Here is a 27,274-nt window from a genome sequence, read left to right as displayed (position 1 = left end):
AAAGCTGTCGTGCATCGGACTATCTAGTCCTGTAACAGTGTGCAACCAGCATCAGAGGAGGCGACCGGTCAGTGGGCTGTTGGATGGATAATATTCCTGCAATGTAAAGTCCTTCCTAACCCTGAATAGTTATGGATTAGCTTATGCCCTGCTTTAACAGCCAGAACCTTTTCTAGTCAAAGTCCCTGTATATTACCATATTTCCTGACATACGACATGCCCCAAATAAAAGATGCACCTTTTTTTTGGAAGGCCGAATGAAGGAAATTCAGATCTGTCCTTGAGAGCCCCGGGAGAAAGCAAAGGTATTCACAGCCAGCAGCTAGAGAAGCCTGCCTGGAGCATATGCAGCTTTCCTTTTGCTTTCACCTGGGAGGGACCTAAATGGTAGAAACTGCTGCTACCGTATTTTCTTGATTATAATGCAAGCCCCAATTTCCAGCAGCTGAATTTTGGAAAAAAGGTACATTGTATTATTATTGTCATTATTATTAGTGGCCATCCCTAAGCATTGTCAGCAATGTCAAAGAAAGAGCTGAGGGTCAAGTGTGCACCAGGGTCCATAACACTTCATAAGCTCTTTGGGGCGGGGACAGTATTTTTGCTCTGTGTTGATATAGTGCCCAGCATCACAGGGTCCTGGTCCATGACTTGGGCTCCAGACACAATAGCACAAACTAATAAATAGTGATAATATTATGTTAACATTTGGCTTCCTGTTGGGTTATATTAAATGGATGCACCTGTCATTTTCTCCTGTTATGCTCCACACACACGTTCACACATGTGCACACAATACCTGTGGGCATTTGTGCTTATAGGGCACGTTTCTTTTAGCATCACTTGCTCCTTCTGCAAAAGAGTTGAAAACGGCCCAAGAAGATTGTGCATGGTCTGATTAACAGCGCTGAGCTACGGGGGCAGGAATGACCCTTCTCCATGCAAAGAAAAACACCAGATCTCCATCTTGAAGAGCTCTCGTTCAAATGATCCTGGTGGCAAGAAGAAGATGAAAAAGATTTGGGAGGGAAATCGTCTCTTGGTAAAAATGCAATCAAGTGATCATGAATCCCTAAGTCGGATGAGAAGGAGACTTTGAACTCCAAGGAAGCAAAAGCCGCCCCCTTGAATTCTGACACTTCCCTGAAGTTGGACAGGGTGGGAAAGTGCCTTTTATAACTGAGAGCCAGATGCTGGCAAATCCACTCTGGATTAGGAGTTTTAAGAGAAACATGTGCAGTGGGACGGGCTAAGACAGGACAGGTTTTTCCAGCAACCTACCCACCACGGCTCCTGTCCCCCCTTGGGTGATTTTGTCAGTCGGGCTGGCTAACGTGTGATCAGAATGCAATTTCGGAGAGATTTACATTGTATTATGTTACATCACGTGGGGTTCCTGTGCCCCCCACCACACATCTTGTAAGAAGTGCAAGGCAGTGTTGGCAAGTGAGGCCAAATTGGCTTACAACTGTGCAAACACTGCAAGGATTTGGGTTTCTGTTTCAAGACCCCCACTTAGACTTTGAAGGCTGTATACTCCTCATCCTGTCCTACTGAGATCAGGGACCGCTGTCCTCAAAGGTAGCAGGATTTGACCCCATCTCAACTCAGACCTACTTATATTTCTGCCCTGATAACTTCTTCTTCTTGCTGCTTCTTCTCCTGCTCCCATCTGTTCAATTTTTTTTGTGCTACACACTTAGCTAGAACAAGCTCCAGTCCCTGCCACCCTTCAAGACCCCCACCTCTTCTCCTTAGCAGCCTCATCTTCCTAGAGCCTCTTCCACTCTCTGCGCATCGATCCTCAATCCCCACCACCATTGCCCTTTTGCAGAGTTTTCTTTTTCTTGACCTGGAGAAGTACCATCCTGGTACAGTATTGTGTCCAATGGAGAAAAATCTGACATGAAGTCAGTGGGAGTCTTTGCGTTGCATTCAACTTCGGGTCGCATCCTTCACCGGTCTATAAAATGAGGATAGAAACACTCCCTTTCCCCAGTCCTTTGTTTGATTTATTTAGACGACAAGGTATTTGGGACGGAAGCTGTCTCTGACGGCGTTCCTGTATCAAGCCTAGCGCAAGATTTCAGTTATGATGGGAGCCTCCAGGCACTACGGCAAACCAAATAAATAATAAGTTCATAAGAAGCACATGTACACAGCAAAGAAGATTCACAATTGCACGGCCACCTCCAGGGTTTCCTAACTGAGGCTGCTGGAAGGATACAAACAGGCCCCTTTCCCTTAAAAAGCGGTAGATTTAAAAAAAAAGGGGAAAAAAAAAGAAATACGCTGAAACCTTCCACAAAGGAGTTGATAGGATTTATCTTCCTTTGCAGAGGAAGGGACATTTCATGGCCTAAACAGGTTGATTCTGCCCCTTATTTATAACCCACCGAAAAAAAAGGAAGATGCATTTCAGCTATTGACGTTAGCAATGCTTCCCTTCCCCCCGCCCCCCTTAAAGGTGGTTCAGGGCTTTATGCTTATAAATCATTTTATTGGTAGTTAAAATATACAGGCTAGCGCGTCTAACTGTAATGCGAGGCTCACTTCAAAGGGAACCTGCTTTCATTTCATAACAGTTAAGGTTTTATCAGCCACTAAAGATTCCCCTGCCAGAAGATCCTGTTACACCACGTTAAGCCCAGGGTGAAGGCCACGGCTGCTAAAACCAAACCGTGGTGAGGAGAAGTTGAGGAAGTGGAAGCAGCCTTGAAGCTGCAGGTCTGCCTGGTGAGACATTGCCCCAGCAGCCACGGGTATGGGCATCGGCAAAATTGCAAAGGCAGTGCCTTGCGACGGCACAAGTTGGCTGGCACTAGCCTAAAGAGCTGTGCGAGGTATGTGAAGACAGATGTATACACGTGTCCAGCGGCTGCTTTTTTTTTTTTAAAGAAAGAAAAGGTCCCTTGGGGTCATTTATCCATGCACGGCATGGGGTCCCCACACAGCCTAAATTTGCTTCTTTCATTGCAAGCGTGAAGTGGATTGGAGCAAAATTGAGCTCGCTGCAGGCAGCACGTGGCAATTAATAAAGATGCCTGAGGTCCTATCTCTGTGCAATCCCTTCAGATGAATGAGATCCATACAGGGGAGAGGTGACTTGCAGCTGATGGTTGTTCAGATATCCCTGGATGTGTTTTATTTCAAGTGAGATGGCTTCCCAGTGACATTATTCCATGGGATGCCTCTCTTGAGAGGTTGGGTGACATCCCATGCAATCCTTAGAGGATAAGTCAATCCCTGTGGGGGGACTCACCCCGGGACAGATGGCCCACAGGCCAGGAAGCCTATTTGCCACTCGAGTTCAGCATCTTGGCCTGAGCCCACCATCTAGCATGCTGGCCAACACTGCCTCAATGTTTCCTTGCACTTCCTTCTCTTTTGGTCTGTATCCCTCTAATATCTCTCAGCCTATACTTAGACTTGGAGAACTTTTTGGCAGTGACCATATTTTTGGCCAAGGCGTGTACAGCACCAAGCACAGTGGAGTCCGGACCTGTGACTAGACTCCCACGTACTGCTGCAGTACAAACAAGAAATCATCATCATCATCATCAAATAAATAAAGCAGAGACTTCCTTAGACCATCAGCTGCAAGTCACCGCTCCCCTCTATAGATCTCATTCATCTGAAGGCGTTGCACAGAGATAGGACCTCAGGCATCTTTATTGGCAAAGAAATGAATCCCATACACAGTGATATCTGTGCCTTGGGCATGGAGAAGGCCAATATGGATCATGAACACAGGCCTTCGTGCCTGCCAGGGCAAAACCCAGGAGCTTGAAACCAATCTAATGGAGAAAACCCATTGCTTATTTCAAGTGCAGAACACTTTGAACCAAGATATTGTCCCAAATATCCCTTTACCCCTCCTGTCTCAAAGGGTGATCTTGGTATATTTATGTGCCCTCTGATGGGCTGAGTCTCTTGCAACAACCCAAGAGTCTCACTCTTTGTCTTCCAGCTCCTGATACGTCAGGATGGTGACGGGATTTTGAAAGGATATGGAAACTTGGGCTTGATCCTGAGAAGCAACCAAAAGCTTGGACGCTTCATTGAACTGAACCATGAACACCTCTCAAAGTGGCTCTTCTGTGAATGTCCTGGTACTTCCTGAACATCTTTGTATTCCCGTAGACCTCACCGTGCTGGGTGCTGCACATGTGCATGGTAAAGGACAGTGCGTACCCTATGAATCTATTGCTCTAATTCAGTGGTCTTCAACCTTTTTTTTCATTTGCAGACCCCTTTGGAAACTGCAAATGGAGCTGCTGACCCCTTTGCATTGTCAGCGTGGGTATTCACATCCTTTTGATTGAACATAGTCATCTTTAATGGACCCCTTTGACATAGTTTGCAGGCCTCCAGGGATCCGCGGACCACAGGTTGAAAACCACCAGTCTAATTAAACAAAATAGTATGGCTGGCATCACCATCGTCCCCATGGTAGAGGTGAGGAACAAAGGCACAGACTGATGAAGTCCTTCAGGGAATGTGCTGCAGAGTTAGAAAATGATTTCAGATTTCTTGCTCACCAGATCAAGGCCTTCCCCACCTACCCCTACTTTGGGGGTAGATTTGGTTGTGTTTGGGGCAAAGGGTAGCATTGCTTCTTATTGAACACGAGCCCACGCAGCCAGCCCTGCTGATACCCTGCATGAGATGTTCCTGCAACTCGTCCCTCTCGCCCGCCCCCAGCACAGCAGCACACCAGAGGTGAATGGCAGCAGAGACAGCTGCTTGCCAGGAGGAGGCTGGACTGAATTATCCCAGCAGCCGCTGAGATCTGGGTCAGCTCCCACAATTTGTCTGACAAGGGGAGGGAAGGGAGGTCAGGAAGAGGCTTCTGTGGGAAAGAAAGCCTGTTGTGTTCCTCCTCAACCTAATCAGGACTTGATGCTGGAGGAAGATGGATGGGATGAATCAGCTGATAAACAGGAACAGGGATGGGGCCGACAAGTCGTGCCCTCACCCTCAGACCGCCGGGGAAAGGTGCAACGCGTGCTTCCTTCCACCTGCTCTGAAATGCAGAAGGCAGAGGTCGAAAAGACGCATTGGGTCATTCGTGACCCGGTCGCTCGAAGTTCCCCTCAACTCCGTGCGGCTACTGGCTGGACTAAAGACTGTGCATGCACGACTGGCCCCGAATCCAATGTAGGATGGGTCTCCCTGGCACACGTGTTAGTGTTTTGTCCAGTCTGGTTATTAAATGTCACAACTGCTGGGATTCCCACCACCACCTGCTCAGCAGCCTTTTGGAGAGGGTTGAGGGTGGGCTCCTATCCTGCAATGATTGTGTTGGAGAGGATTGAACAGAGGGTTTTTGTGGGTTTTTTTGTAGCTGCCTCTCTGGCCAAACTGCATGATTGCTCCCGTCTGAAAAAGTTTTCGGCGCTCTTTGGAGCACTATACGATTTCATTAAGCGCCCGGACCCCTAGAGCCTTTTTGTAAATGTTATTGTTAATATCTAAATCGAATGAAATAAAATAAATACACAAATCACCACAATCTCCTTCCCCGATCTACCACTAAGAAGCGGAACAGGCCCAGGGTCATATTAGACATAGATTTTGGACACATAAAGCTGAGGGATGTAGGCAGATGGGGGTGGAAAGATGGTCCAAGTTAGGACCTGGCTCAGTTCCCTGCCACCGATGTCCTGGGTGATCTCAAGCCAGTCATTTAGCCGCTCTGTCTGTCCTCCACCTGCTAACTGGAGGTGGTAGCCGTGTCCTACCCCAATTCTCAGGCCTGCCTTCCCTGTTGCATTGTGAAGGGTATTAACACTGCCTCCATCCAGCAATTAATAATCAATATATTACGTTGTGAAGGGTATTAACACTGCCTCCATCCAGCAATTAATAATCAATATATTACGTTGTGAAGGGTATTAACACTGCCTCCATCCAGCAATTAATAATCAATATATTACGTTGTGAAGGGTATTAACACTGCCTCCATCCAGCAATTAATAATCAATATATTACGTTGTGAAGGGTATTAACACTGCCTCCATCCAGCAATTAATAATCAATACATTACAGCCGAACGTAACAACTATTAGGGATTTGAATGACAGTTTTGCGAACAGTGTGATAGGAATATACGCCGTATAGAAAGCTTCTCCGTGATTATTTCAGTTGTGCAAAGAAAATGCTATTAAATAAATAAAACGAAAAATAAACTCCTGGCTTCACTTATCTGTTTCTCTCTCTAATAAACTGCATGTCTGGGAATAAAAGGGGCTCGGGGAAGCTGAAAGACACTGGGATAAATTCACTGCTGGCAGAAAGCAGTTGCAAGGCAGTGTGTTTTATAGAGTGCCTCACCTCCACTCGAATGCCTGCCTCTTAGATGGCCCAAGCTTAATAATGTTCCAGTTGCATTTAAACTTTCCAGAACAGGCTTTGATGTTCACACCTCAGTGAGGTGAATGACGTGTTGGGGAGCAGATTTCCTGCTGCTATTGTTTGGCTGGAGATAGACTGGGCTTTAACAGCACACCAGCAGCACACCGATTTATATTGTGAAGATTTTCTTGGCGCGAGAAAAAGCTGTGAGCTTTTAAAAATAGCTTAAATGCTGTGGGGAATGGATGAAAGATTATGATATCTTGGAAAACACCACTCTTGATTCTTACGCACATTTTCCATTGTTCTTTGCCACAACTGAATCGACTTTAATTGGCACCTTGATAAATAGCGGGCCTGTTTAATGGGAGAGGTGGAGAGGGGAATAGATTAAGTGCTGTATGTGGGCAATGAATGAATGAATGGCACGTTTACTTGCTTTTAATGGGGCAGGGGCTGGTGGCTGCCGGAGAAGCACACATAGCTTGTCGGGATCTTTTTGATTTTCTCTACCCACGCTGGAAGCCTTGGGAGAAACAGCTGACCCGCTCCTCATAAGAGGAAGGTGTTTGCCCCCCAAGACGTCCCAATCAGGTAGGCAAAATCAGTATCTATCAAGAGACCTGCTTCTTATTCCCAGTGGTTAACGAGTGCAAAACGGTGTTCTCCACTCTACATTTCCTATGGATCCCTTCTTCTATGTATGCAGCCCGGACAGACATTTTTATTCAGTTTCCTGGATTTCAGTAGAAATTTTGGCTGAACAAAGACTGGGATCAGCCCCTCCATCCCCACTTTATTTTTGCAATGTTTAACATACTCATTATAATAGGACTGACCCTCTCCAGCCTTAGATAACTGGATTTTCTGCCCCTTCACTGGTCTACGCATGTTTCCATTGGGCCGGATGATGCCATGTGGATGTCAGATTGGTCTCCTCAGTCATCTACAGCCTCCCTGATGGCCTCCCTATTTACTGAAAGATTGCCATCCTTGTATTGAGGGTCTGCCGGTGATGAGGCCCCTTACAAAGATTTTGCAAGGTGTATCAAACTGCCCGAGTGCAATTTAAATCCCATCCTAGGATACATGCATGGCAGAGTATGTGTGTAGGGGGTGGAGGTGCAAGTCATGCTTGCATTTCTGATAGATGATACATAGCTTTGCAAAATTCAGATGGAAAAGGAAGGTCCCTGCAGTTGGAGTGAGTTTCGATAGCTGGACATTTTAGTTACAGGGTCGTTTCGTGTGACAGAAGAGTGGCTTATCTACAAGGATGCTAGCGAGCGCATGTGCCTGGGGTGTTATCTTCGCAAGTGACCTGCCTCCATTCCTATTCCCAGCTCAGGCTGGGTCAGTGGGAAGGAACAGCAGTGACGTGGCAAGGAGATGGAGTTGAGTCCTTGCTGGCTTTACCTAGTGGAGCTGCTCCTTTAAGCCTGGCAGACAGAGCGGTCTAACTTCACCTGTGCCCCCTCGCTGGAGCTGAATGTCACTTGGCTATTTTATCGTGACCTCTCCCAGGGCCTGGGCACAGGCAGAAAATGCCTCCAAGCCTCTGGTGAAGTGGCTGCCACGGTGGCAGGAGCCGCACGCTGCACGGGTCCTCTATCTGGGTGCTCCTGCATGCAAGAATGCTATCGAACTGGCACGGCAGCACAGAAAATGGGCATGCCAACCTGGCCTCTGCCAGGCAGCCCTGGCTCCCTCATCCTGCGCACAATCCTCTCAATGCCCTTGGCTGCTGCCAACAGCACGGGGCAGCTGCTGTGTCGTAACCTCATACCACCCCCCCTGCACACAATGCAAGCTAGTCAAACCCCCTGGAAAGAAAGAAAACATTTTCAACTGACCTTTAAGTGAGACCGGATTGCTTTAAAAGAGCCTGTCTGGAAAAGTCTCAAAGAGCTTTGGAATCAAACCATCAGGCCGACTGCATTAGACTGAGGCAGCCTTGCACGGCTTGGGCTAACGCTCAGGGAGAAGATGGACATGTCCACCTCTACCCGAGGCTCCTTCCAGCTATATGCCCTCATTGCACCTACTAACGAACACGGCCATGAATGAGACTAGCTCCCGACCAGAGCGATTGCTGTCTGACGGAGTACTGGGTTCCCCCTTTCACCCCGCGCACCGGTGCTTAGCAGGGTCCTGGACTCCCCTGGTCCCTCCTGGGGAACTGCACTTCAGCACAGCTCCACCACAGGGTCCCTGGACTTGGTGGGCCAGATCTCCACCTGCTATAAATTGGTGTAAACTGGTGTAAAGCAATAAATGGAGCTAGGCCGACAAGGTTCTTTAGGGCAATCTAATATCTTTTATTAGACCAACTCAAATACTTGGAAAACTTCTTCTTTGCAAGCTTTCAGGAAGAGCGCAAATCCACTGCAGATACTTCCTCAGCCTGATGAAGGGTATTTATACCTAAAAGCTTGCAAAGAAGAATTTCTGGTCTAATAAAAGATAGCAGATTTACCAAAGCACCTTGTTTGCCTGTGTCCTGAGACCAACACGGCTACAACCTAGACCCGTGTATAAATGGAGCTAAACACATTATCACCGTCTGAGGCTCTGGCCCCGTATGTCCCCATGACTGAGTTATACAGAACACCACTCTCATATGGAAGAGTCAACATTTTTTTCATCAAAGCCAAATTTGAAGGGAAACTGCCATTTGGAAGAAGTTTTAACGGAACCGCAAGAGTTCTTCAAAATGTCCCCTTTTCCAATAAAAACTTTCAGCACAAAACACTCCAGCCTCTTCCAAAACCGTTGCTTCATTCCAATGGGGAGAAAAGCTCTATTTCCCCCCCGCCTTGAAACTTTTCTACCGGAGAGAAGTGCAAAAATGCAAAATCAAAGACAAAAAAAAGCCCCCCCCACCCAACTGATATAATATTTTTTCACACACAACTATAGCATTTTTTTTTTAAAAGAATGGATCAACGAGCGAGAAAATTCTCTCACCAAAATGAAACAAAAAAAGATGGAACAATCTGAAAAAAAAGTTTTGAATGAAAAAAAACCCATAATTTTGTGGACAATTGAAGGAATTCTTTTTTCCTTGATCTTCAATTTTGGAGACGATGTCATGCACGCTAGCATAGGTGGCTGCTTGTTTATGATGATGTGAACCTGCGTATAAAAGTCGTGCTTTTCTGCAAGTGGCTGGGCAGTGGGGGGGCACGGCAGCCTCCATATGTGGCATGCGGTGGATAGGGGAGGGCACTGGCAGCAGAATGGCGGATAGGGCAAGGAGCAGAAAACAGAGCAGCAGATCAGGCAGGGAGAACAGGGAAGGAAACAGAAAGTAGAGCAGCAGATTGGGTAAGGGAAGGGAATCGGAGGAGCGCTTAGGCAGGGTGCGGGGCTGATTTGTGGCGTGCCTGCCAAAAAGGTTGGCCCCCACCGGCTTAGAGGATCGCTAGCTGGGATTATAAACCGAGTGGAATAATCAGAACAGACCTGAGTCCTTTTACTCAACAAGGCGCACGGTCTATTGTGTCCAGACCCACCGCAATTGCATCCTCCATAAAAATGATCAATAAGCCTATGGGTCTCCAACCCTTCTCCCTACTGTAATGTTAGCATAGAAATAAAGATCTCGCAGTGCGTGGAATTTCCTGGGGATTAATAGCCATCATCAGCATATCAATGCATCAGCTCCTTCTAGCTCCTCATTAATTCCCAGGAAGTGCCCACTGCCTCGGCCACAGGGACTAGGATCAATTTACTCGCTAGACCCAGCTGCTCGGGGTACGTCCATCTGATTCACTCGCAAGCAATGTTGAGTAACAAAGTATACCATGTGTTTTCCAAAAACTCCCAGCAGACTTCTGGGAAGGAGTAGTGAAATAGTACTTTGGGAGCCATCAAAATGAGCCCGTTCATGGTAACGGTGGGATAAACACAGCCCAGTTGCTTGGCCTGGACCCTGTGTGTTACCGCCGATGTTTGAAAAATATTCCTGATGCCGAGATCTCGAAATGAGCTGGGAGTCTGGGAGCAATATTTGCTAGACCCCAGTTTGGGGGGAGCTTAAAGTGCTTCTTCACACATGCTACTGGGACTGGGTGTCTCAAACTCCCGCACCAGGAGCATGCAGAGCAGCAAACAGCCGCTATGTCAAGGAGACATCATGGTCCAGTGGATGGGAATTCAGATCAGGCATTAAGCTGCTGCTCCAAAGCTGCTGAAATGAAATCAAGGCAGGGGAGGGGAAGCTTTCCACTGACTTCAGCAGGCTTTGGATCAGCCTCCAAATCACTTGGATCTTGGAGTGTGTCCAAGCTGGATCCTGGCACCCTGAGGGCACAGCAATCGAGATGGGCCTACCAAAATGTTGCTCGGCCCTAAAGGATCCCCTCCGCAGAGGAGAAACTGGAGCTCACAACTGTTGCTGCTTCCTCCTCCCCCCTCCCCGTTATTCAGCTTGCAAACTTTATTAGCTGTCAACGTGTTAAACTTCCACTTAGCTGCACAGCTGCATGGTCAGCCAGGCTCCAAAGTCCTGCTCATAAACTTTAATGGACTGAAAGGCCTCTCAGATGGAGGGGAGCCCATGGGTATGGACTCAGAGAGCAGGGAGAATAAATGGGACTAGAGGGAGCTCATTTCATATCTGAAAGCAAACAGTGGGCAAGCGGGTGAGAAGGAAAAGCAGGTGAGGGACCATCTAGAGCATAACCTGGTGAGAGCCTGATCTCTGGTGGGAGTTTCGCTGGGCACACATTAAGTAACAAGAGTATCACCTAGACTTGACTTCAACACACTCTTGGGTTGAAAGCAGGATTTGCTGGGTACAATCCCGCCACCTTATAGCAGGTCATGAAGGCAGCATGCTCCAATAGACAAGGCACTGGACTGGTGCGCAGCAGACCTAGGTTCAATCGCTGGGTCTGCATGACTTTGGAAAAGTTGCTCACTTTCCCTGCACCTCTGTGTCTCCTCTCCCCTTCTGCCTGCCTTGTCCATTAACTCTGTAGGCTCTTTGGGGCACGGCCCCTCTCTGACTATGTGCTCGTACCACACCTAGCATAAGGCCCATCTCTCATCTCCATCTCCCCGTCCACACGAGGCTGAGACGCAGCATCTAGCACAAAGCCCCGATCCCAGCTGCTGCTACTGCTCCTACCAATATAATACTAGGAGGCCTTCGAGTCTCCGAAGAGACAGGAACAGGGCTGCAGGAGCTGGCAGGAGTTTCCCTGCTGGGTGCGTGTGTGTTTTTTTTCCACAAGAACTTGATTGACTAATGTTCGTGGGTCCCGAGAGCCAGTAAAAGATCCGCTCTGATATCCAGAAAATTTTACAAGGGGCGGCAGGCTTAAAAGTGGTGGGAAGAAGCCGAGCCTGCCAGGATGTCGGAATGAGAAAGCCATCAGGAATGTGCCTCGGAGAACAGCTGCTACTTGGACTCTGGCAGGAGCCTCCCTGCGAGCTGCCTGGGAGCAGAGAGAGGGATTCGTGGATCACGGCTCGGGATGCGGGAAGGGGCTTTACTTTCCTTCATTTAGTCACTGATGTTGCTTTGGCTTCCTCTGCTCCCTGCCCCCTTGCCACTGGGAGGTCGGCCCTCCAGCTGCGTGGGTGCCCTCCATTTCAAGGCCTGGCATGGGGCTGCGTGGAGGACTCTGAGCAGATGGGCATCCCTGGGACTCTCCCTCCCCTCCCTGCTCGCCCTGTTCCTGGCTCTGCAACACAGATGTGTTTTTTCACCATAAACATGTGCTCGGAGGTCCTTGGCCAAGTCAAATCCGCCCTCTGGGCACCTTTCTTGGCGCGCATTCGACACATCTGCACCTTCTCGTACCTCCATCAAGGTCTGCTCACGTCCGCATCAGTCGAGGTATAGGACAACGGCGGCTTGGTGCTTAAAAGGCCCCTTCGTTGACAAACTCTCTCTGCCCAAGCTGGAAAGAGCACAGCTTGCTTGGAGCAGGTGTTGGGGGCGGAGGGGGATTGTCAAGGCTTCACAAGCTCTTGTAGGACAAAGGACTCCCAACCTGTCCTCTTGTACTGATGCCACCCCACCCTGCCAGCAAGTGTCTGCTATGGAGCCTCTCCCCAGCCCTTCCCGGAGGCAGAGATATACCCCCTGCCTCTTGATTCACCTCCCTGCAAAAACCACGGTGCAACTCAGGGTGCACCTCCCTGCAAAACCCATGGTGCATGGTGCAACCTTCTGCTGCCTGGGCCCAACAAGAAATAAAGGGGTGTTTCTGCTTGACAGCAGCCTGGTCCCCACCACCCATGCCCCATACATTAAGAAGGCGAGAAACCCAATATAATGCCTCGGACACAGAGAAGCTGCTCGTTGCATCCAGCCCCAGTCCTCGCTACTGCCTTTCACAAGGTGCACAAATGGCATCTCCATTGCTAAGACCTCTAGGCGTTGGCTATGCCGCATCTGCTGGGACAACGCGGCTTGTGCCTGCGGGGAGCCTGGCCTGAATTAGGGCATCTTTTCCATCTCGGAGTAGGAGGGGCCGATTGTCATCCCTCCAGGAAAGGCCCCTGAGAGGTGAGAAGATGCACGGGAAACCCTATGAGATGCAGCATTCCTGGCTCTTCATCTCCTTCGCTGAGGAAGGCGGCGGGGGAAGAGCATGAACGGTGGGGTTGTCCGAGTGGCTGTCTGTGGGGAAACGCCTTCCCTTGTCTGGCTTTGGGTGTGATTCAGCCCTACGGACCTGCTGGTGTGCGAGCGCACAGAAAAACGCCAGTTTTGCTTCCATCCGATTGCTTACTTGGAAAGTCATGAGGCTGGGCTGCTCCTGCCCTCACTCCCCTTGCAATTCAAGCCCAGACTCTACACACAGAGACCCAATGCTCAGCCTGAAACCTAATAGCACTGCCCGCACGGAGGACTGACTGCTGGTGTCTCCATTTCACTTCTTTAGCCCAGCACAATCCTCAACAGCCCTCCCTTCCCCTTCCCCGGGGGACTCTATTATACCCACCGATCTGTTCACACTCCTTATCCCTCTGCATGTTTGCACACACTGCTGACCCAGCCTTTATCTGCAAGACATAAGGGTCTCTGTGTGGAGTTCCCACAAGGGCTATTAATCGTGTAGATGTCAGAGTCCCACCTCCCTTCCCCTCCCCTTTTCTCCCCACTCTTCGCAAACTCTCAGGAGATGTTCAAAAATTTTTTAAAAAAATACATATCACGTGCCAAATCTGCAACCTTTGCTGAACATGATACAGTCCCCTGGGCAGGGGGAAAGGAGGTTGGGGGGTGGCAAGTGGTGTGCCTCCACCCTTTTATCCGAGGTCAGTGGTATAACACCTTCCCGTCCCACAGCAGAAAGCACAGATCTGAACTCCCCACCCACTTTGGGAAAGTTTGGACGGCAGCCCTACTCTGGATTGAAACGGGGCAGCTGGTACCTCTGTGACACGCCATCCTTGGACTACGGGGAAGCTTTGGATCTGGCTCCAAACCATGCATCTTGCAGCCCCGTTGACATGTTTCCAGAGATAGGGAACATCCACCTTATCACTTCCAGCTGTTGCCTCTGCCTCTCATCCCAGGGTGATGCCGGAGCCACCTTCCTTAAGGGTCGTGGACTCCCCGCTCTGCTCCCCAAGTACTCTGCCATGTCCTGGCTCTGGTCCTTACCTGCACCCGCGCCTCGGTGAGCTTGGTCCTCTGGGCTAGCTCCTCTCGTGTGTAGATATCTGGGTAATGGGTTCTCTCGAAGGCCTTCTCCAGCTCCTCCAGCTGTTCAGCAGTGAAGGTGGTCCGGCTCCGGCGCTGCTTGCGCTTCAAGGGCAGGTCCGGTTCGGACTCCACGTCCGAGCCTTCATCCAGCCTGTTACCTGGGAAGGCAAAGAGACAGGGAGTGACGTGCGTGTCCTGGAAAAGCCAAAGGGCGAGAGGGCAAAGGAACCGGAGCAAAATGTCTCAGGGCAGTGGAGGGGAACCCGTGCTGAAACGATGCTGCCCGCTAAGCCACTGACACATGCCTAATAGAGCAGGTCAAGGGTTTTCTGTCTACACTTCTGAGGCTTTGGAAAAAACCCGTTTCTCAGAACGGAAAGAGTTTGAAGGCACCGGCAGCTTTTGACAACTCTCCTGCTTTGTTAGGTTTTGAAGCCCTTGCAAAAACCCCCTTCCCACCTTTCCAGAAAGTTTCCCACTATCTTGGCTTCAAATGCCTTCTCCTTTTGCAATGTTAGTTAACGGAGGCTGACATAACATTAAAGACGGCCAAAACTGAAAGGAAATATTTTGCAAGCGCCTACTCTGGACACTTTCAAGACACATTTGGATGTTTATCTTGGTGGGATCCCTTTGACCCCAGCTGACTTCCTGCCCCTGGGGCGGGGGGCTGGACCCGATGATCCTACAAGGTCCCTTCCAGCCCTGATGTCTATGAAATCTATAATCAAAATCCTTTGGGCAACCCGATCTGATTTTTCTTTTGGATCGTATTTCATTGAGATCTCAGCATTGGTCTGAATTTGGGATAGAAAAAAATGAAGCCTTGAAAACTCACATGGGATGGGAAGAAAAACTCCCCACTTGGGAATATTTCCAGAATGGGCACAGGGCAGCAATTTTCAGTGAATCTATCGTTGCCCAGAACTAGGCAGGGGGGTTGTTGGAAGGGCAGAGGATATAGAGGCAAAAAAGGGCCATAAAACATAAGGTGCTCAGAGGCAGGGTGATACGGATGCCCGGAGCAGGGCATAGTCTGCATCCAGCATGCAGTCTGTAAGAGACACCCCTCAAGCTGAAGGAGACTGATAAAGCACACAGTGATCCTAACCTCTAGGGCACAACTCAACCCCAGCCCTGGTTGATGGCTGTTACCAGCGGCTGGGCCTTTGATGGCTCATTGTGAAATGAGTTTTGGGGCCTCCGTTCAGTTCTTTATGGAGAATTATCCACATCCCCCCCAAAACCCTGCCAGTTGGCTCTCCATCAATTGTCTTTGCAGAAAGGCTGGGGATTAAGCGGGTCACAGATGTTAAATTCCCACGACAAGCCCAGAGGTGGTGCTTCCCCATCTGTGAGATGCTCCCAGCTCAAGGAGGGCATGCGGAAAACTTCCACTGCCGCTGCCTGTGCCGGACTGGCCTCTTCTCCAGGTTTGTCACCCAAACACCATTTGTGGTATCAAATCCATGAGAAAAATCCATCCTCAAGCAGAACATCTGCCCCCTAACTTCAGTCACTACAGCTCTGGACCCTGTCTTTAAGAAGGATGTTGAATCGACAAAATAGTATTATGAGTGACTAAAAGCAACAAAAGGGATGTGGGGAAAGGAGTTTGAAGAGCTCCCTTCAGCTCCAAACAGCTTTTTGGTGATTGAAGGCAATGTGGCATGGACTCTGGGGGGGAAGGCACCAAAGTATGGACACGTTTTGGCCGTCATCCCGACCCTCTCTCTACTCTGTCTTCATTAGTGACTCTGACACCCTACCGTCTACAGGCTTTTTAGCCCAAGGATGAAAGAAAGAAGAGCACACTATGGCACTGTTTAAACTGTGGGCCTTACTGAGGATTATGAGACCTTTGCTGTGCATGGGAGGTATCAGTGAACAACAAAACCAAGCCCGTTATACTGGACTAAAAAAATAAATAAAAAAAAGATGCCCCTGAGTTACTAAAAAAAAGATGCCCCGGAGTTAGATCCAGGCAATACCCACAGAGCTGCACCCGGGTTAGGGATCAGGACCAGTGGCTTTTTGTGGGAGAGGCTAGAAGTCGGAGGCGAGACTGCGGCACTCGTTAGCATCCTCTAGAGGCCTCTCACAGCACAAAGCCGGTCCCAAAGCTTTCCTTATATAACCCCGTGCAGGTTCAGTATCCTTGTGATGCAAATGTAGATCTACGAGGTGATTCGGGCTGAACCGAAAACCTCCTCTCTTTGTCCCAGCAGGGGCAATCCAATTGTGGCATCCTGCACGACTGCTGAATGGCACAGGTATGCAGGGGAAGCGAGGCAGGGCCCGATTATTTATAACGACGGGGTCACAAGCACCAGTGGCTGCAGGATGCTGCAGTGCAAGGTGCTTTCACCACCAGGCTCTTGGCGAGGAGGGCATAGTGTGGGTCTGAGGCTTGGTCTCATTTATTTGAGCTATACCGTGGGCTCTGCTGTTGTTGTGGCGAGCCCATAGTCTCAGAGCCAGGGAAACCACCAAACCATGGACTCGTACTGCTCCTAACCCCTGCTCTGGGATATGACTGTGCAGCGCCATCAGGTTTTCGGGGTCTAAAATGGGGCAAGCAAGAATATCGGCATTTCCAAGCACTGTACACCATGCATGTGAACACTACTCCCTTCACCGTGCATGAATCTGGGCCAGGGACAAGCACATCTGGAAGCTGAGAACATTTGATGAATGTCATTCGTGCAAATACAATGATCTCTTTGACCAGCCATGGTTGGCATCCTGAGTCCATGTTCTTTAGGGCAGGAATGGGTAATAATAAAAGGGAAGACAGAGGTAAGTTGGAGTCTCAATGAACGATGGCTCTGATAACGATGCGGCACTTGGGAGGGGTCAAGACAAATTAATCAAGTCAGACGCAATTTCTCTGTCCCCGCAGGTATCGGCACACAGGTAATACACACACTTACCTGCCAAGCTCAGGCTATTTATGATCTAACTGTATGGGGTTTTATCTTTGCTATGCTCAAAGGATTAGCTAGACTTAACTTCAATACAGGAATGGCCACTGGAAAATATTCAGGCATCTGAACCAAGCTCACCCACCCCTTAAGAACCTCCATAGACTTTGCCTTCAGGTCTTTCCATGGGAATAGAGCAGCCGACGCAATGCAGCCCCGATCCCCCATCCAGATCCCTATGCGCTGCTGGATCCCAAAGTAAATAATGCAATAAAACCACCAGAATACCTGAAACCCACCTGGCTACCTGGGAGGAAGCAGTAGGACACCTGTTACCAATGGTGGTTACCGTAACTGCAGCTCCTGACTTAGTTAAGAATGAATTGTCCACGTATGACTATTTTTGTTACCCCCACTCCACCCCCCCTAAAGCAGCCTCTTGTTTCTCCCCTCCACTCTTGGCTGCGTCTCTGTTAGACCATAAGCATTTTGGAGCAGGGCTTATTTGATGTATGTTGGCGCAGCCTCTCGGGTTCATCACAGTCTACATGTGAAAATTAAGAATAAATACTATTTTCTTCAGACTCACCAGCCTACCTGGAGCTAGTGCAAGAAGCTATGGGCCCATCCAGCTGACTCACCCGAATAACTAGAGCTTAGATACCTATACCCGAGTAACTTGAGCTCAGATATCTATACCCAAGTAACTAGAGTTCAGATACCTATACCCGAATAACTAGAGCTCAGATACCTATACCCGAATAACTAGAGCTCAGATACCTATACCCGAATAACTAGAGCTCAGATACCTATACCCGAGTTACTTGAGCTCATATACTTATACCCGAATAACTAGAGCTCAGATACTGCTCAGATACCTATCACTATGCTGTACAGCCGTGCTGTAGAAATCTTATGGGCGTAGATAAGTTAAAATAACCCTAAAAGACCCTTCCAAACCTTTTCACCTCCTCACTTGGCCTCACCACCTTGCAGCCTTTTGTACCTTTTTGGCTGTGATGAGCCATAAAGGGAAGGAGCTAAGCTTCCTTTAACATCCATGGATCTGCAATACCTTGCCTGCTTCAGGAGCCCTGGAAGGATCAGTCCTTGTCCTGACACTTAATTCACAGCATCCCCCCCGTGATGTGTTGGGTATCTATCTAACTAGCCAAGGTGAGAGACAGTCAAAGGCCACCACTGGAAAGGAGCAGCAGCAACAGAGAACTTTTGGGGCACTTCCTATCTCCAAAAGCTCGAGCTGGATATTCTCTGCATTTTACCAAAAAATTGTGGCACAGGGCGAGGAGGCGACTTGCCCATCGTCACACAGCAAGGCAGCAGCAGGGCTGGGAAGGGAACCCAAAGCGCCTGATGCCAAGTCCTGTGCTTCAACAACAAGACCATAAAGAAGGACCAAGAGAGCAAGAAAAATCCCAGGGCACGTCTGGAACCAGCTGCTCTTAGCAGGATGCAGCTGCTACTGTCAGACACAGATTTATTAAATAATGCAGGCAGCCTTCTGGCTAAGATTGAGTGTGGTATCAGCCTATTATCCAATGCATCCTCTATTATCAGGGGACGATCTCCCGTAACTGCATAAAGATGGATTCAACGATCTAACAGGTCTTTTCCAGCCCTCACCCGTTGGAGCCTATGGCGGGGAAACGTGCTGCTATTATCCTTGCACTGGAGGTGGACACAAAGCTACAGGATTTGCTACCGCCCAAATGTTATCCAAAGGGGATTCCCTCCAAACTGCCCTCCCTGTAAAACTATGTTTCAGGTTGAAAATGTTTGGATACTTCCCCCCTCCCACCCCGTGTATTGATTTTTTTTTTACCGTGCACTTCTGTGGTCTGGGGCTCCAGCCAGGACTGGGAGCAGCAGGGTGAAATAGTGAAGGAAAGGTTGTTTTTGCATTTTTTTGGTTCTGGCTGGAAGTAGGCATTTCACAAGGTCCTCACCTGCATTACACAGACCCAAGGGATAGCGGAGTGTGACCTGGACTCTGCACAGATTTTGCATCTGTCTTTCCATGAAGGGAATGAGACTTTTTCTTTCTTTTTTTTCTTTAACCAGAATTGTTATACTAGTACAACCACTTGTGCAGATGCAGCCATGCCAGGGAGAAGATGCCTTATACTGTTAGAGTTTGTTCTTTCCTTATGGGAAGAAATTATCCTGGTAAAAACACTTTTACACTGGTATAAATGTATCCAAACTAACAGGCTTGTACCACCAAGACTGTACTAGTACTTCTGCCTGACTTCAGAGTAACACAGCTGACCACCTCTCTATACCAGTATAGTCAAGTCAGTACTAGTGTCCCATGTGGACACAAGACCTCAGCTATATAAAGTGTTTGAGTATGACGCCTTCCTGCTTTACACCATGGAAGAAAATGGCATGCAGAATTGGGTGTGCAGGTTAATCTGCTGCGAGCGGATGGAGAGTGCCCACTTAGTTTGTAAGCTCTTCTGGACAAGGACCATCTCTTAGTTAGCTGGTTGTACAGCACCTAGCACAAGGGGCAGATGCTTCCAAATGCAGCTGCCAAGCAACTAATAACAACCGTGATTTGACAGCATCTGACATCTGCTCCGGAGAAGAGTAAATGACCACCTTTAGTCCAAGGAAGTGAAAAATCAAGCACTTGGTCTTGTGTGATTTACCTTTCACTATTTGTAATGATGTACAGGGAAATATTAGATCATTCACTATCAACCCCTCTAGGATGCCATTTTGCCTAGGGATTGGGTGCAAAAAGAAAGCAACTGAGAGAGGATACATGAAAAAGGCATTGGAGAGGGGAAAGGGGAAAACTCGAATGGAAAAGGAGACACTGCACTGGTCCCAGCCTAATTTTTGTGTGATTCTATCTTTAAAACTCAGCACAGCTGCCCTGTAGCTGAGGGGAAAAGCAACACTATTCTTTTGTCTGAATGGTAGTGCTCTTGGAAAGAAACGGGGTTTTAAATTACAGGGGAAAGACAGTCTGCCAGCTTGAAAAAGTGCATGATTTGCAAAACTTTGCAAGCTTCCCCCCGTACTGAGATTGCAGGACATGGGTGTCTGCCTGTGGGTATGTACAGCACCGAGCACCGCAGGGCCTGAGCACAATGATGATACACAGTCATTAAGAATAATTACACGGGGACAGAAGCTCAGCATGAGAAAAGTCCATGCAACTCCACCAGTGTCAGTGGGCCAGATTCTCAGCTGGCACAAATCGGGATGGAGCCATGCCAGTTTGCAGCAGCTCAAGGTCTGGTCCAACAATCTCTGGTTGCATTCGGCATGAGCTCACGATGCCCACTGTGCCCAAAGGTAGGATTATTCAGATCTGGTCTCATCTGCACCTGCATCATTGTCTTCCTGCACTAACACCTTGCCCCTTTGGAGAGGAGGCAGGGCTCAGTGGAGATTTGCAAGAAGTGAGGAAGAAGGGGAAGGAGGCATTTATGGTGCAAGATGGCACCTCCCATATAATGGGGATGCGGCCAGAGCGGGACCTGCAGGGTGTGTATGGGATGGCCTGGGGGAGAGCTGCAGGGGAGCGGGAGCTGGTTTGAGAATCCAGTCTAGCATGAAAAAGTGTAAGGCCTGGCCCACAAAGGTGCATTCCTGGGTAACGATGCCAGCTGAGGTGGGGAGTGTAATTAGGGGGAGCTGACGGGGGGCACCTGGAGGGGCCTGAAAGGGGTGGGAGTGGAGGGGGAGGAGAAGCAGCAAAACCCTCCATAATTAAGGAGCTGACTTTCCCCTCCCTCTCCCCAGCTGCTTCCTCCCCTCATCTGCTCCCTCCCTGCCCCCCCCCATCATTGCTTCTGGGCGCCTCTTAGCCCTGAAGTTAAATTAATCAATAGGATTAGATGGAATGGGCGACAACAAGACCCTCCAGGCTCAGCCTGGGCCCTTGATGCTCTACAAGGACCCGCTGCCTTCCCCTGAAGCACCTCGATGCCGTCTGGAAGGATTCGCAGGCAGGATCGGACATGGAAACGCATTCATTAAAGCAGCAATCGGATTTTGTAAGGGGTAAAGGGAGCCGCGCATTGCCTCCTTCAATAGTTCTCATCTCTCTGCATCACCTTCTCTCCTTCTGTAACTCATTTCCTTGCTCTCTCGCTCTCAATCCCTTATTCCCCGCTGCACCATCCTAAATACGGAGAGGAAGAAAGAAAGAAAGAAGGGTTTGGAGGGCTGAGCTGAGTCCTGTGTCTCTGCTGAAGGCAATCTGGGCCCCTGAAGCAAACAGCGGTCCCTGGCACAACAGGGGCACCAGGCACTCGCTGGGGTGTCCCAAGAGGACAGCACCAAAAAAGCAGAGGAGATTAGCACCTACTCGCAGGAAAACTGGTGGAACCGTCTCAAGCCAACAGCACACAAGGTACAAGGGCATTGCACCGGGCCAAGGGAAGACCTCCATGGAGGGAAGCTTTTCTTGATGCTGCAGGACCGTGCTGGACCTCCTGTCTGCTCAGGACACGAATAACAGAAATGCTAGGTCAGACTGCAATCCCTTCTCCAGGTGGAACAGCACCTGGCACCCCACACCCCCACTACTGCCATTAGAGACACTGCGTGCAATTTAGTGCAAGGAAGTGCGTCGCAGTCTGCCCTTCCCTAGAACAACTCCCGAGTTGTTCCTGCTTGTTCCCTATGTATGTATGCAAACGGGCCGTCAGCAGCCCTAATGAACCAGAGCCAAAAGCTTGGTCCTTCCTTCATGACTCTTCCCCTTGCCTGTGCAAACAGACGGTTGATGGCCCTCCAGCACGTTGGGGACAGCCGGACAGGCAGGATGACAGATGGATTTCACACGCTGCGGGGGACAGTAAGGGCACAGGCTCTGCGGACCTTCGAGGGTCCGAAGGATCGAATCCCTGCTTGGCTAGAGAGATGCGACCACAGCAAAAGACTAGCTCAGACGGCGCTATGCCACAGCTCAGGAGCAATAAAACCCTCTGAGGTTGCTTGTGGCCACTGGAAATTAAAAAGCTAAACCAGAAGTTGGCAGGAAGAGCGAAGTATGACACTGCTGGCAGCATGCAATTGGCTGATTATCGTCTCCTGTGGAGTTGAGAAAGTTTGGGATCACTGGACTAACTCATTTATAGGCCCCTTATCTTTATGTGGGAGCTAAAAGACTTAAAACGCCCCTCTACCCGCTAGAGGATCCCGACCTGGAGTTTTTACACGACTGCCATTATTGCCGCAGGATGCGGCTTCTATTCTGCAGGGTGAATGGATAGCAGGATCATAATCCGTAGGGTGACGGAGGAGACAGAAAGAGCATGGCTTGGATGTCAGGTGGCTGGCAGAGCTGGCAAGGCTGGGCATAGGATCCCTCCTTCCACCTCTGACGGTGCCACTTTTCTGACCACCAGCAGTGGCTCCATGACCAAGAGCAAACCGGCCCTGCCATTTAATTTTGAGCATCTGCCTTTCTCTCTGGAGAGAGCAATGGGCAGAGAGAGCAAACAAAATCCATCAAAATGCAAACAAGACTATCGAGGAGCTGAGCTAAGGAGAGAGGTGGCGGCTGCGTTGCGGGCACAAAAGAATTATATTTCTGTGATGTATTTTTTGGCGACGTGCAAAACTCAACTGGCTTTTCTGTCTCCCTCTCTCTTCTTTGAGACTGATGGAGTATTGAGCCCTAAATGAGACAGCGAGGCGGGGGGGGTCTGTCTAAATGAGATTTCTGCACAATAATTCCCCCCCTCCAGCAGCCTATTTAACTGCAGATGCAATCAAGAGGGGCAGAGAGGTTCCAAATCCACCTTCCCAGCCACAAAGAAACAATAACCAGCACATGCAATATAGCTGGGATTATTTTCTTCTCCAACCTGTAAACTCCCCTCTCTCCTGAAATACCTCCCCCTCCCCTCCTGCCCCTGCAGTATTACAGTTTAACATAGTTTAAGGGCTGCGGTGTGGAGCAGTGGCAGAAAAAACGAATCTCATAATAGTTGATATGCGTTTTAATCAAGTAATTCGGCCCAAGCAGAATGACAGTGCGTATTGGTGGGGTGCCCTTGAATACCAAGCAGACTGGGTAGCAGGCCTAGGAAAATGAAAAAGTCATTTACAGCTCAGCTGGGGACCGCGGTGTTCAGCAAAGCATTAGTGTGGGGCCTTCGGAGACGAGGGGCTGGCGTTTTTTTTATTCAGGCACCGAACTGGCCAGCTGTAACCGAACCACAGATCGAGGTAATGTCCATTATGGACTTTACAACTTGGAAATAACACTAACAGTGAAGGCAATGCTGCAGAAGAATGGGGAGCGGGGGGAGCGGAGAGGTGTTTCACAGCTGGGTAATTCCCTTCATCGTGTCACCATCTCCCCCGAACGCGCAAGATCATATTGGAGATTGCACGAGGCAGGAGAAGCCTTAGCAGCTATGGAGGTGAGGAGGATGGAGATTTAAGAAGGCAGAGAATGCAAATAAAATGGAAAAGGCAAATGCCGGGGTGCTGTAAAGGTTCAATTTGGCAGGGGACTTCATGCAACATGGAGTCAAACCATACACAGCCTCTATGGTCGGGAGCCGGGGAATCAGAGCCTCTTTCCCACGTATTCACACGGGTGTTTCGGGTCCAAGGGATGAAGAGGAAGATGCAAGGAGGAACTTGGACAGAGCCACCCTGTTTTGCTGGACCTGGCTGCCAGGCTTCACCTGGTTGCCATCCAAGCCTCTAAATTCATGCTAGTTCTGCCAGAATGAGGCCCTTCCTCACCAAATGTTTTTGGGCTCCTGACAAAGCCCAGATCTGGAAGCATTTCATGTGGCGTTTTTGTCATGAAAGGGTCACACGACTCTGTACGAAAGGAAGGATTACCCGGTAGGTAGGGTGCTATCATCGGGAGGCCTGTGTGCAGTTCCCGCTCTGCATGACATAGTTCATGTCACACTGTCTGTCTACAGGAGGGGAACATCCTGACCCCACAGGAGTGAGGATAAATACATCCAAGAGTGCACTCAGAAGTCATAGAAACACCTCAGATAAGATGAATATAGTGTGGCTTCAATCTCATCCTCAGCCTGAACTCAAAGTACCCAAGCCTGCTCTGCAACCGTGTTTTCTAGTGCTGAGATCCAAGTGGCAATGGGAAAGCCGTGTCTGGGATGATGCAGTTGGGGCTGGTCCTGCTTGGAGCAGGGGTTGGACTAGATGTGACCTCCTGAGGTCCCTTCCAACCCTCATTTTCTGTGATTTTGCCCAAGTTGCCATCAGGAAAACAGCAGCTCAGTGAAAACAGGACATGCGATGTGCTCGAAGTCAATGCTCCCGTTCCAGGTGGAAGCGGGAGAGGGACGCTGCAGATGCCCATCAAGTCTCTCATCAGTGCTCTCCTGAGCGAGGCCGAATGCCACGCGATGGAGTAACACCTTTGATGCAACCACACCATATATTCAGGGCTCTTGCCCGGGCTGGCAAGCAGGGCTCGAGGACTGTGGAGCAATAGACCCACGAGGACTGGCGCACGGGATGAGTTTTGGAGTGCAAAATAGCAATCCCGACCATCTACAGCACCAGCTGGTCCTTGAGGCTGGCGAGACCGAGACTGGCTGTTGTTACACAACGAAGGTCACCGTTGAGTAAAGATATGGGCAATGGCTGTACTTTTGAGCCCTGCCCATATCCACCCATCCATCCACCTTGGGAATATGCATGAGCCCCTTACCCCAGCTGAACCAAACATCTCACACCTAACCGACCACAATTCTTCGGAGACTTTTACCAGTTATCTTTATCCAGATAGACGATAAGGGGAGGCTGCTTTGCTTACCACTTCAGCTGGACACATGCAGACCAAGCCAGCTTCTCTGCCGAGGTAGAAAACAGCCCATCTCCACCCAAATCCCTCGTGCACACCGGCTGGGGATCTAGCCTCAGCGAGACTTCATCTACTGCTCTGAACGAGAGAGGAGCAAAAAAGCACCGGGGCCCTAGGGAGTCCCACTGGACACCAGTGCCTGGAAGGGGAGATGGAGATGCCAGCTGCAGTGCCCACGCAAAGACACATGGTCACGTAAACAGCTTCTCGGTCGCACATAAGAAGTGAAGCAGACCAAATCATCCAGAAAATGTGGGGAGAGATAGAGCCAGCGAGAGGGAGTCTCTGCCTCCGACGGCCTTTGTTAACTCCCTGCACTGGCCTGAACATAAACAGATGGAATATCCATCAAGTCCAGTCTTCTTTTCTTTTCTTTCAACTTTTCTCCAGTTCTCGCCTCCCTGCCCCCTCCCCTCCCCTCCCCAATACTCTTTCTTCTGGCTTTTGTTTGGCCTTTTAAAGCACCCCGAGGTAATGAGGCCCTCCCCAACTCCTCAGCACATCTGTGAAGTCCATAAAAGGCCCTTTTCACTTCAATATTCATAGCTGCGTGCTTGTGGCAGACACAGGAACCAGCTGAGGACTGCACGAGAGAGACCGTGGGGGCGCACCCGCTCCTCCACTCCCTGCCTCTCCGCCTGTGTCCTTTTGGTTCAATCAGGATCCCAAAATTGGGAAGCGGGGGAGAGCCCAGCTGGGGAAAGGGAGGGGTCTGATCACCGTGAGCTGGGGATTTCCTCTTATTTGCTCTCTTTCTTTTCTGGGCTCCACCTCGTTAGTGCCTTTTAATAATTTTTTTTTCCGCAGGCAAAGAAAGGACGCTCTGCTGGCACAAGTCAGTGACCCACCATTGAAATCAATGGGCCAGACCCTCCAGGGGGGCAAATGCTTGTACCTCCATGGAAGGCCATTGAGCTGTGTTCGTTTACACCAGATGCAGGGTTGGTTTTCTGATGGTCTTCAGAAGAGCTGTGAAGGGGACGTGGGCACAGGGAGGTGAGGCGTGGAAGCCCTCCAGTCACCGGGAAGTGGGGGCTGAATAATAGGACATGGAGGGGAAGGGATGACAACTTTCCAGCTTTTATTTTGGAGATGTGGGTAAAGTCAGGACAAGCTACGTGGCTTGCCAGGCTCCTATCCTGGCAGGAAGTTCAGAGCAGCACATGGTTGAAGCACAGTGGGGCACAGGTACTTTTTCTATCCATGTCCCATTTGCGCTTATCCCACTGGCGGTATAGAGAGCGCTCAGAGCACGGCCCCACCCAGCTCATCACAGCCCGGTCTTCTGCTACTTCATCCTGGTGCTGCTTCCCCATTTCATAGAGCAATATAAAAAGTGCTCAAAGTTTCAGCATCGCTTTGAGGGACTGAAATGTCAACTGGGGGGGTTGGAGACCTGCACCCAAGTCACAGCCATGCTTCATTCACTCACGCCCCTTGTGCCCCCACCACTAGCGCAGATGTGGGTGTCTCAGGAGTCTCCACATCTCTTTGGGGATCCGTCTCCCTCCTTTTGGTTGCCAGCTAGCCCAGCTCTACACAATGCAGATCTAACGGCACCTGCAATGTTGGGATCAGACTGAGTAAGATCATGGCCACGGTAAGGCCAATGAACAATGTAAAATAAGAAGAGCTGATGGGTAACCTCCATTTAAACACATCCCTGTTCTTCAGTGACATTCAGACTGTTTCACCAGCTCTGCACGAGACCAAAGCTTGGCTTCTTTCTGATTACTTATTTTTACCGCAGGAACACCCAGGAGTCCCGGTTGCCAGCCAGCCACACCATTTTGCTAGGCACTGGACCAATACAATGTGCTTAATCCCAGTAGTGCTTTGAAATAAATATAGCCCTATGCCATTACACTGAGGATGCTGGAGGTACGCAAGGGACTCGGTTAACTCTTTGAACTGCAGCGTGTGCTGGGCAAGGGGCTGACCAGAAGATATTCACAGTTTAAAAGGCTGACAATGGCTCCACTCCAAGGCTAAGGTCCCAGGGCACAATCTTTCCCGTTCCTTCCAACTCCTGCACTCCCTCCTCCAGCTGGGATCAGCGCAGATTATTTTCTACTCGTTATTCACATTCCAGAAAACACTGGGCTGGTTGTAGCTGCTTTTTTTTTCTTTCATAGAATAGTAAAAAAAGAAAGAAATCCTTTGCTCCTGTATCACTTGCATTCATGGATGAGCAATTTTTTAGGGCTGGATGCTGTCTTAGGTGCCCACACAAGGTTATAAGGAGCATAAAGCATCACCCTGGTTCCCCAGCCTGTGCATGAAGGAGCGAGTGAAAGTGGAAGGGGTAGCAGAGGCAATGGTAGCAGCCAGTGCAGTTATGCAGTCGGGGGTCAATAAATTGCTCCTTGTATAGGGAGGTTTCAACCTATTTTGCACCCTGGAGCAAAAGGGAAGCAGGAACGGCTTTTTAGAGGCACAGTTTGAGTCCTGATCTGCTCTGGATACAGCCCAGCT

At 49.5% G+C, this 27,274-nt stretch overlaps 1 protein-coding gene across 4 annotated transcripts in view; it reads right to left on the bottom strand.

Moving 5' to 3' along the window:
• PAX7 (paired box 7) overlaps window positions 1-27,274 on the bottom strand; it is a 133,925-nt gene that overhangs the window by 60,653 nt on the left and 45,998 nt on the right. For all 4 annotated transcript variants that reach the window (XM_006031474.3, XM_006031475.3, XM_025213157.1 and 1 more), the window contains exon 5: window positions 13,985-14,184. In XM_006031474.3, the coding sequence (XP_006031536.1) occupies window positions 13,985-14,184 (200 nt within the window). The remainder of the gene's footprint in view (window positions 1-13,984; window positions 14,185-27,274) is intronic.

Source organism: Alligator sinensis, unplaced genomic scaffold, assembly GCF_000455745.1.
Source record: "Alligator sinensis unplaced genomic scaffold, ASM45574v1 scaffold1719_1, whole genome shotgun sequence".
NCBI classification, from domain to species: Eukaryota; Metazoa; Chordata; order Crocodylia; family Alligatoridae; genus Alligator; species Alligator sinensis.
This window is presented reverse-complemented; position numbering and strand designations above follow the sequence as displayed.